Source organism: Primulina eburnea, chromosome 3 (assembly GCF_022965805.1).
Source record: "Primulina eburnea isolate SZY01 chromosome 3, ASM2296580v1, whole genome shotgun sequence".
NCBI lineage: Eukaryota > Viridiplantae > Streptophyta > Magnoliopsida > Lamiales > Gesneriaceae > Primulina > Primulina eburnea.
In genome coordinates, this window is record NC_133103.1 from 620,785 (window position 1) to 640,289 (window position 19,505).

At 36.7% G+C, this 19,505-nt stretch overlaps 2 protein-coding genes across 4 annotated transcripts; one reads left to right on the forward strand and one right to left on the reverse strand.

Moving 5' to 3' along the window:
• Positions 1–200: 200 nt before the first annotated feature.
• On the forward strand, positions 201–12,423 carry LOC140825038 (protein tesmin/TSO1-like CXC 7). Of its 2 annotated transcripts, none has more exons than XM_073186513.1 (8): positions 201–876; positions 9,553–9,660; positions 10,214–10,385; positions 10,625–10,927; positions 11,137–11,234; positions 11,361–11,455; positions 11,533–11,919; positions 12,060–12,423. In XM_073186513.1, exons 1-8 carry the CDS (start codon positions 506–508, stop codon positions 12,119–12,121), a joined length of 1,596 nt encoding a protein of 531 aa, XP_073042614.1. In that variant the 5' UTR covers positions 201–505; the 3' UTR covers positions 12,122–12,423. The 2 variants fall into 2 exon arrangements, with proteins under 2 accessions (XP_073042614.1, XP_073042613.1); XM_073186512.1 differs by having other exon boundaries at positions 11,530–11,919; positions 12,060–12,421.
• A 1,711-nt stretch (positions 12,424–14,134) lies between these two features.
• Positions 14,135–18,882, reverse strand: LOC140825040 (D-amino-acid transaminase, chloroplastic-like). 2 transcript variants are annotated; one of them, XM_073186515.1, is made up of 5 exons: positions 18,504–18,882; positions 17,928–17,980; positions 17,626–17,804; positions 14,533–15,206; positions 14,135–14,375 (listed from the first exon to the last, which is right to left on the reverse strand). In XM_073186515.1, exons 1-5 carry the CDS (start codon positions 18,703–18,705, stop codon positions 14,281–14,283), a joined length of 1,203 nt encoding a protein of 400 aa, XP_073042616.1. In that variant the 5' UTR covers positions 18,706–18,882; the 3' UTR covers positions 14,135–14,280. The 2 variants fall into 2 exon arrangements, with proteins under 2 accessions (XP_073042616.1, XP_073042615.1); XM_073186514.1 differs by having other exon boundaries at positions 17,928–17,983; positions 18,504–18,881.
• Between the last annotated feature and the right edge of the window lie 623 nt (positions 18,883–19,505).

The window sequence follows — 19,505 nt, forward strand, 5'->3', positions numbered from 1 at the left end:
GATAATTCTTTCTGAATCTAACGACTGAAAATCTGCACCCGACTCCTTTTTCAAACTGTAACCGTATGATCAACAATTTCAATATCAGCCGTACGACCAAATCCTATTCTCATCTAACCGTCACATTTTCGAAAATTGAATTTCAAAAGAGTTGGGGAGGGAGTATATATAAATATGTATGACTCAAAATTCTGCGAAAATTTCTCTCTCTAAAAACCCCTCAAAATCTGAGGGTCATCAGCAAAATCTTGACCCATATATGATGTATTGAGTTTTGGATCTCTCGAGATTTCAGGGAAATCGAACTAATTTAAAAATTTTGCGTGGAAGAAGAAAAGAATTCGATTTTTCATGAGCGAGAGATCATCAAATTCTGGAAACCAGAAGATTTATCCAATTTATTTACCCCGGAAACTGCAGATTCGTTTTGCTTTTTAGTTTTACTGCATGCGATTAAATATACAGTATCTTTGTTTTGGAGAAGAAAATTGAAGAAACTTGGGTGATGGAGCAGAGTGAAACGGCGGCAGTGGCCAGGCAGTTGGATTTTGCGGCCAGTTGTAAAGCTTCTGCAACAACAAACGCTAATGGCAAGGGGAATTCGATTCTGCCAGAGCATCCGCAGGCTCAGTTACAGTCGAAGTTGCTTGCCTTGGCGCCATCGCGGCAATTTCATGCAAGTTCTCGATTGCCGCAGCAGGTGGCACAGACAAAAATACGTTCTTCGGGACCGAAGCGGATAAGGTCTCAGTCCAAATCACCACCACGCGAAATTGCTTCTACCGGGAGACAAAAGAAATCGCTGCCTATTTTGTTACCTCGGGCTCACCCAGTGAAGCTGGTTTCTTTACCTAAGTCTGCCCTGCAGCCATTGCAGTGAGTCCTTGCAACTTATTTTTTGATGTTAATTGTCTGTACATTTTAGTTATAATTTCGTCCAGGATAAACGAGGCATATCGTATTTTATTTTATTATTTGGAAGATGGTGAATACGCATTGAGTCTTCGACAAAAAAAATATAAAACTTTGAAATACAGCACACCAAATTGAGAACTCAAACAATTGAGTCTACTCTCACAACCCAGCATACAACTATATTTTCTGCTCAAGAATTTTCCATAATTGAGCTTAGAAAAAGTTTATTTATGTCTTACCATCTCAAACTCTTGGTGTCTTTAAAAAAAGGTCGAAAGTGAATCCCAAGTTCCTTTTGCGTGTTGAAATTTTAAATCCACCACAACAAATTTGTTATGGCAGCAAACAATGGCTACATGGCTATGCCAGCTTTGGCTTTCCATTTCATCAATGCCTTGGCCTTTCTTGGTGGGATTATGTTATTAACCCCCAACAGTAGCTCGTAATCAGGTTTGAGTAGGTAGTGCTTTATTTCTCAGTGTTTTCTACAACGAGAGCAATATCCACCATAATCACCTTTCTATGGCACACACCGAATTATTGGCATGATGAAAGAAATCAGCAATAAACCGTGACTTTGGATCTCTTCTACCTTCTCCATAATTAAAAGAATCTTTTCTCGTGTAGAAGATGAGATAAAGCTGCAATCCAAATGCATACTGAGAGTTTCTAAACGACCCCAGCTCTGATATGACTGTTTGAAGAACCTAAAGGGGGGGGTGAATAGGTTCTTTAAGGCCCTTTAGCGTTTTTAAAACGAGTTTACAAAAATTGCAAGCGGAAGACTTGAGGGACAATCACAAATAAAAATGAATGCGTAAAGTAAGTGCGTAAAATAAATGCGTAGTAAAGTAAATGCGTAAAGTAAAGAGGGATAGAGATGTTTATGGAAGTTCGACGAAGAATCGTCTACGTCTCCCCTTCTCGATGAGGATCGAGGTATCACTATGACGACTTGGCTTTAGGAGCTCCAAGCTAGCTTTTACAACCACGCCTCGATGCGTCTACTTGGCCTTGAGGGCTCCAAGGATAGCCACGAACTTTACAACCCACTCGAGAGTATTACTTTCACTCTTTTTCTACAACTCTTTTGATATTACAATTCTTTTAATCAACGCACACAAGAGATAATAGAAAGCTTTGTAAGAGACAAGAGAGAGTGGAGTGGGATGATTGAGAATGCATCCTCAAAGGCCTATTTATACTAGTCTTGGACGCCAAGGTTCGGATCTTCTGTTTATGCTTCGGAACTTCCGATGTGATTGAAATCAATTTCCGTAATTCTGGAATGACTTCGGATCTTCCGTTCTTGACTTCGTAGGGTCCGAACATATGCTTCGGAGGGACCGATCAAACTCCGTTTCTTCCGAACGATTCTTTCAGACAGTGTATGACCAACTTCGGAAGGTCCGAACTCCAGTTCGTACCGTCCGAACTTTCCCGCGTTTCCGGAGATTTGAAATCTTCAACACTTCGTAGCTTCCGATCATGTCCATCGTAGCGTCCGAAATCTACTCAATCAACAGTCAGATCAATTTGTCTCCGGATTAAAGTGATTTGATTGCTTGTGTTCGGAACGTCCGATCCAGTCTTCGGAACGTCCGAACTTGCTCCTCGCAGCTTCCGAACAGCTTCTATTTTGCTTCTGATTTGCACAATTTCGGAACGTCCGAACCAAATTTCGGATCTTCCGAACGTAACCTTGTTCTTAATTTCCTGCATGCCTCAATATAAAACATTAGTACATTTTTAATCCAAGTTTTGGTATCATCAAAACAAAAACTTTGGGATATGTTACAGCATTAAAAACATTAATCTCATCCTCGAGATTTGTATGCGTTTAAGGCGTAACAATCTCCCCCTTTTTGATGATCACAAAACTTGGTTAAAAATTGAGAAACAATAATCAACATAATCTAATGGTTATTAAATGACTCCCCCTTAATCAAATAACAAGTCTAAGAGGTTGAATTAATAGCAATTTTAACCAAATAAATTCTCCCCCTTTTTGCGATAATCAAAAAGACATAAGCATAAAGAGAGACAAATAAACAGGTAAAATATCCACTAATAAATGCAAGTCTTTTATACAATGATGCATAAAGATAAAATAAACAAAAATAACAAAAACATAAACTAAGAATCCGCATCCTCGGACGATCCGAACACGTTCGGTGGATCCGAAGTGAAACGAAGCATCCGAATAAGGAACGGTGATTCCGAAGGAGCCAAGATGAGGAACACCTAAAATTTAAAATATTTAACACATAAATGAATGTTGAGCCATAATTATGGATAAATACAATTAATTTGTATTATCCGACATTATAATGCTCACATTAATAATATTCCCCCTCAATTTAACAAATATGTACGAGAGTATTTGACCAATGTTTACAACTCAATCATGCCAAGTTCACCACGCAAACGAGTAAAAGTAGATTCATCTAGTGGTTTTGTAAAAATATCAGCAATTTGATTCTTGGTGTCAACATAGTGAAGTTCAACATCATTTTGCTCAATGTGATCACGAATAAAATGATGTCGAATGTCAATATGTTTAGTACGAGAATGTTGAACTGGATTCTTTGTTAGACATATGGTGCTTGTATTATCACAAAAGATTGGAATTTTTGAAAAAGTAACACCATAGTCGAGTAATTGATACTTCATCCAAAGAATTTGTGCACAACAACTACCGGCAGCCATATACTCGGCCTCGGTCGTTGAAAGTGCAACACAGTTTTGCTTTTTAGAAAACCATGACACCAAGCAATTTCCCAAAAAGAAACAAGTACCACTAGTGCTCTTTCTATCCACCTTATATCCTCCAAAGTCGGCATCACAGTAAGCTTTTAAATCGAAAAATGAGTTCTTAGAATACCATAATCCGAGATTTGGAGTATTTGAAAGATATTTGAAAATGCGTTTTAAGGCGAATAAGTGTGATTCCTTAGCATATATTTGTACTATTAGCAAATCATTATCTTTAGTCAAGGTAAACAAGGTAATATCAACTTTACCCCTACAAAAACCATTAGACAGCAAGAAAGTAGACAATTTCTCATACCAAGCTCTAGGAGCTTGTTTCAAACCATACAAAGCCTTGTCAAGTTTATACACATAATCAGATAAGTGCACATCTTCAAAACCAACAGGTTGCTCAACATACACTTCTTCTTTCAAATCACCATTAAGAAAAGCACTTTTAACATCCATTTGAAACAATTTAAAGTCTCTAGAGCAAGCAAAAGCAAGTAGCATGCGAATGGATTCTAGTCTAGCAACAGGGGCATAAGTCTCATCATAATCAATTCCCTCTTCTTGACTATATCCTTTAGCTACTAGCCTAGCTTTATTTCTAGTGATTGTACCATGCTCATCTAACTTGTTCCTAAATACCCATTTAGTTCCTATGACAGGTCTATCAGTGGGTCTAGGTACAAGATTCCAAACTTTATTCCTTCTAAATTCATTTAGTTCATCTTGCATAGCAATAATCCAAGAATCATCAAGTAAAGCTTCTTCTATGTTCTTAGGCTCTATGTGAGAAAGAAAAGCAAGATAATTGCACATATTAGAAGAGCGAGTAGATACTCCCTTCGATGGGCTACCAATGATGAGGTCCATGGGATGATCCTTGTGCGTAGTCCACTCCTTCGGAAGAGGTGCGTCCTCCTGATCTTTAGGAACATCCTCTAGGCTTGTGGACTCCAACTTTTCGCCAAGGATATCTATATCATCATCATCATCAGAAACAACAGGTCTAGGCAAGCAAGGGTTAGTTTCATCAAATATGACATGAATAGATTCTTCAACTAGTAAAGTGCGTTTATTAAAGACTCTATATGCTTTGCTAGAAGTAGAGTAACCAAGAAAGATACCTTTGTCCGATTTAGCATCGAACTTACCCAGGTTGTCCTTACCATTGTTGTGGATGAAGCATTTTGATCCAAAAGCGCGGAAGTAAGAAATGTTAGGCTTTCTCCCTCTCCATAGTTCGTATGGAGTTTTCTTGAGAATTGGCCTTATTGATACGCGATTGATGATGTAACAAGCAGAACTCATCGCTTCAGCCCAAAAATATTTTGGTAGAGAATGCTCACATAGCATGGTCCTTGCAATCTCTACTAGGGTCCTATTCTTCCTCTCAACGACACCGTTTTGTTGAGGAGTTCTAGGACAAGAAAAATTGTGACCAATGCCTTTGCTTTGACAAAAAATTGAAAAATTTTCATTTTGAAATTCCGTTCCGTGGTCACTACGGATTTGTTTGATCAACAGATTTTTCTCATTTTCAACCTTTTTGACAAAAATTTTGAAATGATCAAAGGCATCACTTTTGTGGGCTAAAAACAATGTCCAAGTAAAACGTGAAAAATCATCCACAATGACAAAAGCATAGGATTTACCTCCTAGACTAGTTGTCCTCGAGGGACCACATAAATCTAGGTGAAGTAATTCAAGGGGCGTAGAAGTGGATACAAAAGTTTTATTTTTGAAAGATTCCTTTGTGTGTTTACCAAGTTGACAAGCATCACAAAAAGAATCTAATTTTAAATTCAGCTTTGGCATTCCGGAAACTAGGTCAAGTTTTAAAAGTTTTTCTATGGTGCTCATCCCAACATGACCAAGTCGTCTATGTCAAAGAATGTTGTCATCAACATTTAATGTTACAAGGCTTTTTATTTTTGAAAAAGATGAAATCTTTAAATCGACCTTGTAAACATTTTCACTTCTATAACCTTTGAAACTAATGGATTTGTCAGTTGTGAGTGATACAGTGCAATCGTGTGGTGTGAATTTGACTTCATAACCCCTATCGCACAATTGACTAATGCTTAGGAGGTTATGTTTAAGTCCTTTCACAAGAAGTACATCATCAATAATAGTAGAGTTAGATATACCTATTGAGCCGATGCCTTCTATGATCCCTTTGCTGTTGTCTCCAAAGGTCACCGATCCCTTTTCTTTTGGTCGAATGGATTGTAGCAGCTTCTTTTCTCCCGTCATGTGTCGAGAGCATCCACTGTCAAGATACCAAGTGCTCGATGACTTGTCTCCCCTTTGTCCCTACAAGATTGAGATACAGTTTGATAGTTGGTACCCGTTTCTTTGGGTCCTTTGAGGTTAGTAGTTGTTGGGGATTTGGGGATCCATTTCCAATAACTATTCTTGTTGTGTTGGTGTCTAAGTTTCTTGCATTTAGGTCTTATGTGGCCTATCTTACAACAGTAAGTGCATGTTGGTGGTGTTCTTGGTTTTGCCTTTGCGATAAGACTAGCGAAGTTGACTGATTTCTTTTCATATACTAGACCTCCTTTGTCGAAGTTACACCTTTGCATGCTCAAGAGGTTTTCTAGTTTACCGCTACTCACATTGAACTTGTTGAAGGCTTTCTCTAAGTCTCTTAGGTTTGTCTTGAGCTTAGTGTTGTCATGCATCCTAGCTTCTAGTTCAGTTTTAAGTTGCTTATTCTCATTTCTAAGTGACTTAGCCTTATTGTACATACTAGTGTAAGCGGAGAGTAATTCATTGTAAGAGGGTACCTCGTCGTCATCCGAGTCGGTCAGATGATCTTCCTTCGCCATGAAGCATAGGGTAGACTCCTCTTCGTTGTCGCTGTCGCTCCACGTGGCTAGAAGGGCCTTCTTCTTGTCTTTGCCGGCCTTCTTCTTGGAGGGACACTCGTTTGCATAGTGACCCTTTTGTTGACAGTTGTAGCAGGTCACTTCCTTCTCAATCTTTTTGTCCTTCTTGTTGAAGTTGGAACTCCGCATGAATCTTTTGAACTTTCTAGTGAGGAGTGCCATTTCTTCATCGTCGCTATCTTCAAGTTGACTGGTCAAGGCGATCCCTTTCGCCTTTACTTTGTCGTCATCTTTCTTTGTCTCCTTCCGGGTAGATACTTCAAGTTCATGGGTCTTTAGGGTCCCATGAAGTTGATCAAGGTCGTAGGATGCCGCATCTCCCTTGTTGGATTCAATGATAGCCGTGCGCTTTGCATCCCATTCCGCCGGTAGTGCTCGAAGGGCTCTCCTCCACACTTGTTTAGTTGGGTAGTTCTCACCAAGTTGGGCAAGCTCATTGATGATTTGAGTGAGCCGCCGGAACATGGTGTCGATATCCTCCTTGGGTTCCATCTCAAAGGTCTCGTACTTGAGTTGGAGAAGATCTATCTTCGTTTCTTTGACTTGATTGGTTCCCTCGTGGCAAATCTCCAATTTGTCCCAAATCTCTTTGGCGGAGGTGCAAGCCGAGATTCGGTTGTATTCATTCATATCTAGGGAACAATGAAGAATATTCATAGCTTTAGCATTTTGAGAGATAAGTTTCATATCGTCCTTGGTGAAGTCATCCATTCCCTTAGGAATTTCCTTATCATCCACCGTTTTCATGGGGATATAGGGACCTTTCACCGTTATTTTCCAAAGGTCGTAATCGACGGATTGGATGTATAGAGATATTCTATTCTTCCAATATCCGTAATTAGTACCATTGAAAAGAGGGGGACGATTTGTGGATTGTCCTTGGGCATACTCGCTTGCTAGATTGGCCATTTAAAAGATTTTGAAAAATCTGGCTCTGATACCACTTGAAGAACCTAAAGGGGGGGTGAATAGGTTCTTTAAGGCCCTTTAGCGTTTTTAAAACGAGTTTGCAAAAATTGCAAGCGGAAGACTTGAGGGACAATCACAAATAAAAATGAATGCGTAAAGTAAGTGCGTAAAATAAATGCGTAGTAAAGTAAATGCGTAAAGTAAAGAGGGATAGAGATGTTTATGGAAGTTCGACGAAGAATCGTCTACGTCTCCCCTTCTCGATGAGGATCGAGGTATCACTATGACGACTTGGCTTTAGGAGCTCCAAGCTAGCTTTTACAACCACGCCTCGATGCGTCTACTTGGCCTTGAGGGCTCCAAGGATAGCCACGAACTTTACAACCCACTCGAGAGTATTACTTTCACTCTTTTTCTACAACTCTTTTGATATTACAATTCTTTTAATCAACGCACACAAGAGATAGTAGAAAGCTTTGTAAGAGACAAGAGAGAGTGGAGTGGGATGATTGAGAATGCATCCTCAAAGGCCTATTTATACTAGTCTTGGACGTCAAGGTTCAGATCTTCTGTTTATGCTTCGGAACTTCCGATGTGATTGAAATCAATTTCCGTAATTCTGGAATGACTTCGGATCTTCCGTTCTTGACTTCGTAGGGTCCGAACATATGCTTCGGAGGGACCGATCAAACTCCGTTTCTTCCGAACGATTCTTTCAGACAGTGTATGACCAACTTCGGAAGGTCCGAACTCCAGTTCGTACCGTCCGAACTTTCCCGCGTTTCCGGAGATTTGAAATCTTCAACACTTCGTAGCTTCCGATCATGTCCATCGTAGCGTCCGAAATCTATTCAATCAACAGTCAGATCAATTTGTCTCCGGATTAAAGTGATTTGATTGCTTGTGTTCGGAACGTCCGATCCAGTCTTCGGAACGTCCGAACTTGCTCCTCGCAGCTTCCGAACAGCTTCTATTTTGCTTCTGATTTGCACAATTTCTGAACGTCCGAACCAAATTTCGGATCTTCCGAACGTAACCTTGTTCTTAATTTCCTGCATGCCTCAATATAAAACATTAGTACATTTTTAATCCAAGTTTTGGTATCATCAAAACAAAAACTTTGGGATATGTTACAGCATTAAAAACATTAATCTCATCCTCGAGATTTGTATGCGTTTAAGGCGTAACACTGTTGGTTTTAGGTCCAGGATAAATATTGCACCTTGTAATTTATTTCAATATTGTAAAAGATTGTGAATACACATTAAAAAAAAACATTCAAACTCTCAAATACAACCCACCAAATTCAGATCCCAAAGCAGTTGCCTTAAACTCACAAGACTTTCTTTATGATTGAGCTTGTTGTTTTGGGATGGTTTACAACGAGGAAAAGTTTATCTATTTATAGTAGAATGAATCCAAAAATTTTGTATGTGAATACATGTGCAAGCTTCTACCAACCATTATTTAGTCACTAATTTACTCCACAAAGGCAACTCAAATGCTGCCCAATATGTTCTATTGCTTAAATAATCTTTCCACGAGTTAGTGATTTTAATACTTTTGTGTTGAAGTTTGAATTGAGAAGGTAGAAAAGAAAGATTTTTGGATGATTTTTGATGGGGACTTTGAATTGATTAGAATTCCAATCAATTTCAGTAGTGAAAGTTTAGTTAAATATTAATTTAGCTGTGAATGAATATTTGATAATGTAAAGGGTAGAGTATGTGTTTATATGTTTAACGGTTTAAGTGTACTGTCATACTTTTCTGTAGCAGAAACTGAGCCATACGGTTCCAATCTGCAATGGTTCGAAATATATTTGGATAGAGGTATTGACGTGAAACGGTATCGTAAAAGTACTGAAAGATGGGTTTAGAGTTCAATTACAGAAAGGGACAGTTACGGATGATAGTCATTTTCATTTCAAAATTCGCTTTATTTTCTGGTTGTGTTGCATTTTTTTGTCAGTTCCTCGTGCTCGAGAAATTTATATAGAGCGGCTTAGATGTAACAAGCCTTTATATCTTAGTTGTAAGAGATGATATTAGTGATTACTAACACTGGTGATATTCAGGAACGCAGAGTCCCCAAAAACTCGTGTGTTGTGTCATCTAGATATGAAGGATTGCACTCCGAAGAAGCAGAAACATTGCAACTGTAAAAATTCTAGATGCTTGAAGATGTAAGTACATTTCTCTAATTGATTAACATCTCCTTAACGAAGGCAACTTCATAATATTTTTTGCTGTTCGGTACAACCATTTCAGTGAATCCCAATTTACGAACCTCATGGATCCCTTGGTAGGAAAAGATGAAATCATTGAACATTTGATTGTGATAAACAGATAAAGTAACTACCTCATTTTTGGCCTGTTGATGCCTGCAGCTGGGTAATTGGAAGATGCGCAGTTTTTTGCAGAAATGTTTTGGGAAAAAAAGTTTTTCTAATTGGAGAAGTAGTCAACTTGTCTAACTAGATAAGCAGTTTTGGACAAACATAGTATGTCAGATTGAGGGAAAAAAATGCAAAACTTTATTTCTAAACCTGTTTCTGGTCTAATGGTCCTTGCATTAGTTTGGTTGATTGAAGAACATACACTAAGTTTTATTTAACTCTGCTGTGCAATAAATTTCTGTTCTGCCTTTTACTCGTTGAATTGATTTTGTGCAAATCCTCTTCATGTAGTGCCTAGTGGTTTACTGATCTTGGTTAAGCTTGCTGTAATGACCAACAGGTACTGCGAATGCTTTACCTCTGGGATCTACTGCGATGGATGTAGTTGTATCGGCTGTCATAATAAAATAGAATATGAGGCCAACAGGAAGGCATCAATTTATGCCATACTAGAGAGAAATCCTAACGCCTTCATGCCGAAGATAGCTATCAGTCCACATGGAGCCTCGGATGTACGGGCACTTAACATGATTTTCTGATAATTTCTGACTGCTTTTTAGACCACAATTTAATTCTTTGATTTTCCTTATGCTTTGGCATCCATATTACCAAATTTTAAATCCTACTGAAGCAACGATTTTTCTTATCCCGATTGTGTTCTACTAGGAACTAAAACTTTTATTTTAGTTATATTTGATATATGGTGATGTTTTGTAATTGCATACTTTTAACCGACTCAAGGAAAATCTAGGTTGAACACTACAAAGGATGCAATTGTAAGAAGTCCGGGTGCCTGAAGAAGTACTGTGAGTGCTTCCAGGCCAATATTCTGTGCTCAGACAAATGCAAATGCATGGACTGCAAAAATTTTGATGGGAGTGAAGAAAGGAAAGCTCTTTTTCACGGAATTCCAGCAAACTCTGCGACAGTCATCCAACAGGTGACCAATGCAGCCATTAGAACTCCACCATCCAAGAAGAGTAAAAATCAGAGAATGCTCTTTCGGGTCACTCTTAATGATCAATTGACTAGCAGGCTTCGACAATTTTCTCAGGTGCCTATTAAATAGTTAATGGAACTTCATATTTCGTTAGAAATTATAATTTGTTTTGGCAGTTTGTTTCTTCGTTTTGTGTTCTTAAATTGGTGAAGCACTTGTCTAGTTTCCAATGTTGCCGCACCTCAGTTCATGCTGCTGATTAAGAAAAAACTGTCAAACACTTGTTTAAAGTCTACATAAAATTTTGTTTCTTCTGTAAATAGGAAACTCGCTTGGCATCTGATGCATCTTATCCCCCGTTATCATCTATTCACCTGTCTAAACCTGACTCTGCAACAACTTTAGGGCCCACCTTTTATAGGTAAAACTTTGATGTTTTTCATGTTTTTGTGTATTTGCTTGGAATACTTCCTAATTTATGATTTGCCGGTATCCGCATACGTTTCTTTGCTTTATAAACACTTATCCTTTATCCCTCTGATTGAAGGTCTTCTTTGGCTGGCATGATCCAATCACATCATGTGAAAGATCTCTGCGCACTCTTAATTAAAGATTCAGCAGAAGCAGCAAGGACATTTACAGGTAGATAATGGCCATGGGCCACATCCATTATTTTTGTAAGATAAGATTAAAAAAAAATGTACTTGCTTATTCAGAAGAAAAGACAACGATTACAAATGATGAGGGTGTGAATGAGGCCAAAATCTATGTTGTTTCATCGCACATAGACCATAAAGATAACCGTAATTTAGACGGAAATCAAGAAGATGGAGTTAGAACTTCGTCGGGGGAATCAGCTGGCTCTGCTATTGATAACCGAAGACCATTTTCTCCAACTACACTTGCATTAATGTGTGATGAACAAGATACATCATTTATGACAGATGACTTTCCACATCACATCTCAAGTTCTAACGCGAGAACGCCAATGGAACAGTCATCATCCATGAATGGCCTTAGCTCATTATATGCGGAACAAGAAAAGCTTGTATTAACCAAATTGAATTGCTATTTCAAAGAACTCATCTCGAGGCACTGGTTCAAAGGTGATCCCTTGTCTTCTTATTTTCTGAAACCTTTGGTGAACCAGTGCCGTGCACATTGATATCTACTTTTTTGTTGAGAATTATAAGATTGTGATTACCTTAAAATGCAGTGTTTTGAATATCTGACTTATATATTGCAGAAACTAAAGTAGAACACAAAGCGGGCAATGACTTGTGCACCAACACATTCACGGATGGATGACAGTCAGAAGCACAGCTGCGGAGTCTGTAGATTCGAAGATTGCTACAGCAATCGATATCTTGGAGATGTGCAGAATGAAATTGTAAATGTGTAGCTCTGAATAAGGAATGGCAAGGTCAAGTCGTTTAAATTGGCGATTTTGGGTCCTCAAAGGCTAATTTTTTGTGTAATGTTGTCTTACCAAGGGGAATTTTGGTCTTTGTATGTTTTTGCTTGTGATTTGTTATGCAGTTGGAATGAGATATTGGGGTTATTATTCTAATATTAGATGATTTATTGCTATATATGTTGAGATGCACATTTTCGCTTAGTTTACTATGTTAGATTGTAAATTTATGAAACCATCACCAAACTTTATAACATAATCATTGTTATTTATGATGATAGCAAAAAAAAAAAAAAAAAACACCCTACCAAATAGGGTTATGCATTTAATTAATTCGGCAATTATATGATTCCAATACATATTTTTAAGTTGATTAATTCAATACTCAATCAAATGGAGACTATATATTTTAGCATAGATAAATAAATTTTTTTTTTTAAAAACGAAAGTTGGAAGGTTATGCTCAGGAGTGGGTCTCATGTGAGACCGTCTTACGGATTTTAATCTATGAGACGGGTCAACCTTACCCATATTCACAATAAAAAATAATACTTTTAGCATAAAAAGTAATAATTTTTCACAGATGACCCAAATAAGAGATCCGTCTCAGGAATACGACCCGTGAGATCGTCTCACACAAATTTTTGCCTATGTCAAGTCCCTCGATCAGAACATAGAATTTTTTTAAAAAAAACAAAACCTGAAAATTATATTTATATAATTATAATTATAATAAATAAAAAATATATAAGAAGTGCCCTTTGACAGCAAATAAGCTTTTCGAGCTAATAGGTTGTGGGAGTAAACGTTTTACTCCCACAGCATCCCTAATTCCCTATAGTACAGAAATATAAATTATAATAAGAGAATGATACAAGAAAGATTGACAACATATAGTTCCATAAAAAAAATTGACAAGATAGAGAATATATATTTTAAAAAAAAAAAACTGGAAGAATTGGAATATAAAAAATAAAATAAAAAATCAATAAAATAAAATTAATTACTTGTTTTTTTAAAAAAATTTGCTAATGGGTCGTGAGAGAATTTTTTATCTACTAACTTCAATCATAAAAAAGTACTAAGCAATGATCTTTATTAACATTAAAAGTTACAGTATTTATTTTAAAGAAAAGTTAAAGTCTAATTAACATAAAAAATTAATCGATATAAATTTTTCATTAAAATAGTTTGACAAAAATTTGTGGGAGATAGTTTCATGAGTTGTATTTTATGAGACAGATATCTTATTTGAGTCATCCATGAAAAAATATTATTTTTTATGTTAAGAGTATTACTTTTTATTGTGAATATCGGTAGGATTGACTCGTCTCACAGATAAAGATTCGTGAGATCGTCTCACAATGAATTGGTTTTAACTAGGGGTACAAACGAACCGAATCGAGCCGAATAATAGTAAAAAAGTCAGGCTCGAATTCGGCTTGAAATAGGTATATTCGAGTTCGAGCTCGATTCGAAGTTCGATAATTTCAAATATTTGGGCTCGAGCTCGGCTCGAAATGAAGTTCGAGTTCGAGTTCGAGTTCGGCCCGAAATATTCGAATATATTCGTGAACTATTCGAATTATTGCTCGGATATTAAGGTTTGAAAGCTCGAAATGCTCGAAATATTCGAAATGTATATATATATATATATATATATATATATATATATATATATATATTATATTATATTATATTAATAAAATATTAAGGCTCGCGAACTATTCGCGAGCTATCGAACAAAATAATTTGGGCTCGAGTTCAGCTCGAAAAAAAGTTCGAACGTGTTCGAGTTCGGCTCAAATTCGATAAGTTCGAATACGAATCGAATATTTATCGAGCCGGCTCGAAAAACTCGCGAACATGTTCGGTTCGTCTGCAGTCCTAGTTTTAACATCTATACATGAAGGCAATCAGATGCTTGAATATTAAAATATAACAATCCCTAAAACAGTATATCACCAGAAATTTATAACTGATATTCAAATAAAAAGTTCCCTTTAGCTTCTTAAGATCTTTGTTTGATCCATATACACCCCAAACCATCTGGTTAGTACGTAACCGGAATTCTCACTGTGGCCGGTCCTGATTTCATGTCCTCGAGTATCAGATTCAGCAGAGTTCGAGCTACCGGGCCTTCATTGCCTGCCAAGAAAGAAACAAAGCATATCATGTTACACGACCAAAAACTAGACTAGATGCTTGAAACGAGACTATAAAGGCTATGAAAAACAATCCAATCATATCTATTTATAGTTCTCCAACAAAGGGATCATCCAGAGTTGCTTAAAGACAGTCTCACCATCGCCAATTACTTGATCGTCCCATTGTGTTACTGCACGAACAAGTACTCCACTTCCAATAAGCATCATTTCATTTGCTTGCTTCCCTTCCTCTGTGGTCATGTCTCCCACTCGTATCCCTCGAATTTTTCCCTCATCCACCAGCCCTTCAGCAAGAACTAGAACTCTCTTTGCAGTGCACCCGCTGAGAATTTTGTCAAATTTAGGCATCACAAGCTCGTTGTCTTTCGTAACAAAAGCCACGTTCATATTAGGCCCTTCAGCAATGTATCCTTCGTCATCCAGCCAAATAGCGGCATAAGCGTCATTTTCTTCCGCCTCCATTTTTGACAGTACATTTGGGAGATAATTCACGCTCTTCATAACTGCGAATCGGGGTGGTTTTATCGGGATTGATGAAGTTACTGCTTTGATGCCTTTGTAATTTGAAGGAGATTCATCTTGCAATACAATCGCATGAAGGGCTGATTCATGGCAGCCAGAGGAAGATAACTGGAAATCGCCAGGTCCCGCCGAGAGCCAGTATCTTAATGATCCATTTCTGCACTTCGAAGCGGCCACTGTTTGTATGAGTATCAGTTTAATGCTTTCTCTGTTGAAGGGGAGATTTATCTTGGCCATGGTTGCTGAACCAATGATACGGTCCAGATGTTGGTCTAACTCGTAAAGATGTCTGTGGATGAAAAGAAAGGAATCATATTTATGAGTTTTGAGAACACTTGAAGATTTGTTTGGTTATTAGTTCATACTAAAAGTTTGGAACGAGTTTAACAACAAAGTTGAAACTGTAAAAGTAAGTGTCTAGCAAGTTAACTCGTGTCTTATGTTTATTGACTTTATGTAAAAACAATCTTTAGTCGATTTATCCATCTAAAATAAAGATGATATGAGACATGAGTATGAAGATGTCCAATCACACAGATAAGTGATCATATGATGATTGCACTAAACAACCATTTCTCGAACTCTCCAAATAGTTATCAATTATCGAGTGGATTAGTCCGCCGTTATGATTGTACAATGTTAGTCCTTTGACCCAGTATAACATAGAGGCTCTGCGTAGTAGTACTGCACTTTGACTCGTTTACCGACTCCGCAAGGGTCATTAGGTGGCGAGGTTAGGTATAGTTTCGACATATGTAAAAACGATTCATCGTAATTAGGGATTTACTGCTCACCTGTGTGTATGGATATCTCATGTGATATAATGAATTAATAATGCAAGGAATCCCTGGTGCTTTAAGAAAAAGCGTTTTTTTCTTAGTTCACACACGATGACGCTATAATCACTCAAAGATACATCACAATGAATGCAATTCTCGATATATCAATGGTTGCAGATTTGATCGTGATATATGATATGAAAGGACTGTATTTAACTTACTGGCTCTTGTAAGCACTATCAGCGATACATAGGGGATCATAGGACGATGCTACCGGAAGCTCTTACCATGATCTGATTGATTTAATCAAATTAGAGTTCTGACATTCTTGATCAATGGGTTGATCAAAAGAACGAGGCTAATTAGGGTGAGCCTAAATAAAGACAGATTTTGTTCTGAATCACATCAAGTTGTGAACCCGCAGCTAGCTGTATCTCTGAACTATTGAGGTTACACAAGTATTGAATTTTGAACTTCCGTTGAGATAGTCAAATTCAAAATAGTTTATAAGTGTATTTAATATTTGAAAGTTACCGGAGTTTGCTTGACTGCTAATCTTTGACGAAAGTGCATTGACTAATTTACTGAATAAGTTCCGAAATAGAGATATGCAAAAAATGAGTCAATGGATCGAGATTTTCATTTTTTATTACAATAACGAGATTTGTACTTTCGTCACATTAGCGTTGTCTCATCGTTTATAGTGATTATTATGAAATCACAATTATGTAATTAGTAAATTTAGAATATGTTTATTAAATATTAATTAAGTAGTTTTTACTATTATGTATTAATTAAATAATAGCTATTTAATTATATCATGCATTGTCAAGAGTTGAAAATATCACATGTGATATTTGATAAGAGAGAGATGATTGATCTAGAAGGGTCTATAATTAATTAATTAAATAATATTTATTTAATTATACGTTTAATTTATTTTTAGTTATGATGGTTATTGATAAATATATAAGATATATGATTTAATGATAATATATGACATTATGTGGTTTTATATCATATGATAAAAGCATAATCGAGAGACATGACTAATATGTTAAGTGTATGTTATGATATTTTACATTATTATTTTTTAATTATTTGATAGTTATTAAAATGGATCTGTTTGTGGCTAGTTCCAACTCTTAAATTAGTATTCTAATGTGCCATGAAAATTTATTTTAACTATTGATTTAGTGGGAGATTAAAATTCGAATTGAAGATCAAAGACATGTAAAATATTGAAATATTATGCAATATTGCATTTGCATACCTGCATTACCTAAATGTTGGACTTGGATTTGTGCATGACTCTCACGAATCAAATAACTCTCAGTTGAATCCGACAATCATACAAATAAACACCACCACACGTTCGCCTTTGTGCTGTCATGGTTCTGCCAGAGTCCTACCGTCTTTCGGCGACCGATCTCAACGTAAATTTCTCCAATATTTTCTAGTTTGCATTAGAAATGAAATCAAGTTCTCAATCATAGACCTAATTCTTGGAGATTGAAGAAATGCGACTTCTAGTAGATCGTTTGTAATGATCTACAAGGATTATATCTGCTTAAAATCCGAAATAGTTTGTTGTCCAATGTTTAGAACATAAAAGTAATAAACTCTAAACCTCCTATATATGAATTTGAATCATACGGCACCCAAGTTATGTTTGAAGGTCAAACTAAAAATTTTAACCTTCCATCGTGTCATGGTTACGAGAAAATTCTACATCAACAGAAACAACAAAGTTTTCTTCCAGGAAGAGGATCGCCAGTGCACAAAGGATCACTTGGTCTCTTCAATTTTCCTCAACGTTTATGTGATCATTGTACATAATTAAAGATAACAACATATATGTGCCCTCTAAACTTGTAGCATATTAACACCTCCCCTGCCCAACGCATAAAAGGAGCTGAAAACACTGACCCGTCCACAATGGCCGCCGTATCAAAGACCCCATGCCCTCTATGAACCATGTGATCGTCCATAGGGATCACCATGGCTGCAGGGTCAGTAGTTATTCCACCAAAGAGGCTAGAGTACATAGCCAAATATTTCTGCTTGCTTTTGTATGTTTCTCTACCTTTTCTGAATCCTTCAATCACCTTTAAGTCATAAAGAAACAAGAAAAACAAATTACAGTACTCCCCTTCTATATGTTTCACCCATCAGAGCATAGGATAAATAAGCTCAACTGTGTGTTTAATGAGTGGTGAAAGAGAGCAAACCTCTGAAGAAGTAAAGACGGGAACATCAAATAATCGAGGAGACACTACTGGTTCTGCTGAAAATGACATAAGAATATCATATTCAGAATCTTTATGAGAACATTTTCAAGTTTTACTGGATTCGAATGTTGAGATAGGCAGCAACGGAGCCAAAAGGGGCGAGCAGTAGTTTTTCTATAGATTCTTAAATTTAATGTGATATATATTGCACGAGAACATAAAATTTTCAGTCCCTTTCCACTATTTTTCAAGATTCAGAGTCCAAATTTCAAATATCAACAAAAATCCTGGCTCCGGAACCGAGGATAAAACAACTACAATCATCACGCTCGAGTTCAAAAATCTTTCATATTTTGTAAAGATTGAAATGATCTCATCTCATTAAGCGTATTTGTTTTGCGTGTATTAAATAAATCTTGGGTGAGGTATACTCCAAATTTATGAATGTTGCAGCAGCTCGAGAATTTTATAGTTACTTGAACTCGAGAATCAAATAAAACACAATAAAGAAAGTCAGCAATCTTAAGCACCTCGAAAAAAAGTCACCCGCAATCAATTGTAATTCGAGAAACTTACCAATAGAAAACTGGGCTTGGCTTGAATCCTTGAGAACATTCGATGGGAAATTCTGAGTTTTGAGTGGTAAATTCAGAGACCCAATTCTCCAAAATGAAATATTTTTCGAGACAAAAGGTAAATTTGGAGATGGCCGAGTCAGCCCTGATTGAAGTGATGATGGTGGTGAGATGGAGTTGGCAAGAGTTCTTGAAGAAGCCATTTACGTTGACTCTGTGAAAAAGAGTTTCCAACACGAGAACAAGAATCGATCGAATTGTATTTACTATTATATAATTTCATGATTTTGGACTGAACAAAGTGGATTATGGAGAGGGATCGAAGAATGCGACAAACCCGGCCGATCGGCAGCAGCATGCATTATTGTACTATGTGATGTAGATTCAGGACTCAATTTTTTTGGTCAAATTACCAATTTCCATATCTTCATTTTTATATTAAAAAAAATAGAATAAAAGTATAACAAAAAATTCAATATGGTATTGAATAAGAAAAAAATGTTTTAATATAATTAAATAACTTTTTTGTTAGGGTTTTCCTTTTTTGGAAAGTAAATAGGCACTTATTTCCTTTAGTTAGGGGTTGGCGTCGGTCGGTCGGTTCGGTCCGATTTTTCTCTATAATGGTTCGGTTTTCGGTTTTGAATATATCTAGTTCAAAATCAAACCATTTTATTAAGATTCGGTCCGATTTTTTTGTAATATGGTTCGATTATATGGTCGGTTATATACGTTTATATAATATTTTGTTGAGAAATAAAATTGTACATCACTTGACACTTGATGGATGCAATATATATAAAAGAAACAATGATAGTAACAAATATAAGCTTCAATTACAATTTCAAACAAGAGTAGGTCTCATGTGAGACCGTCTCACGGATCTCAATCTGTGAGACGGGTCAACCCTACTCATATTCACCATAAAAAGTAGTATTCTTAGCATAAAAAACAATAATATTTCATGGATTACCCAAATAAAGATCCGTCTTACAAAATTTGA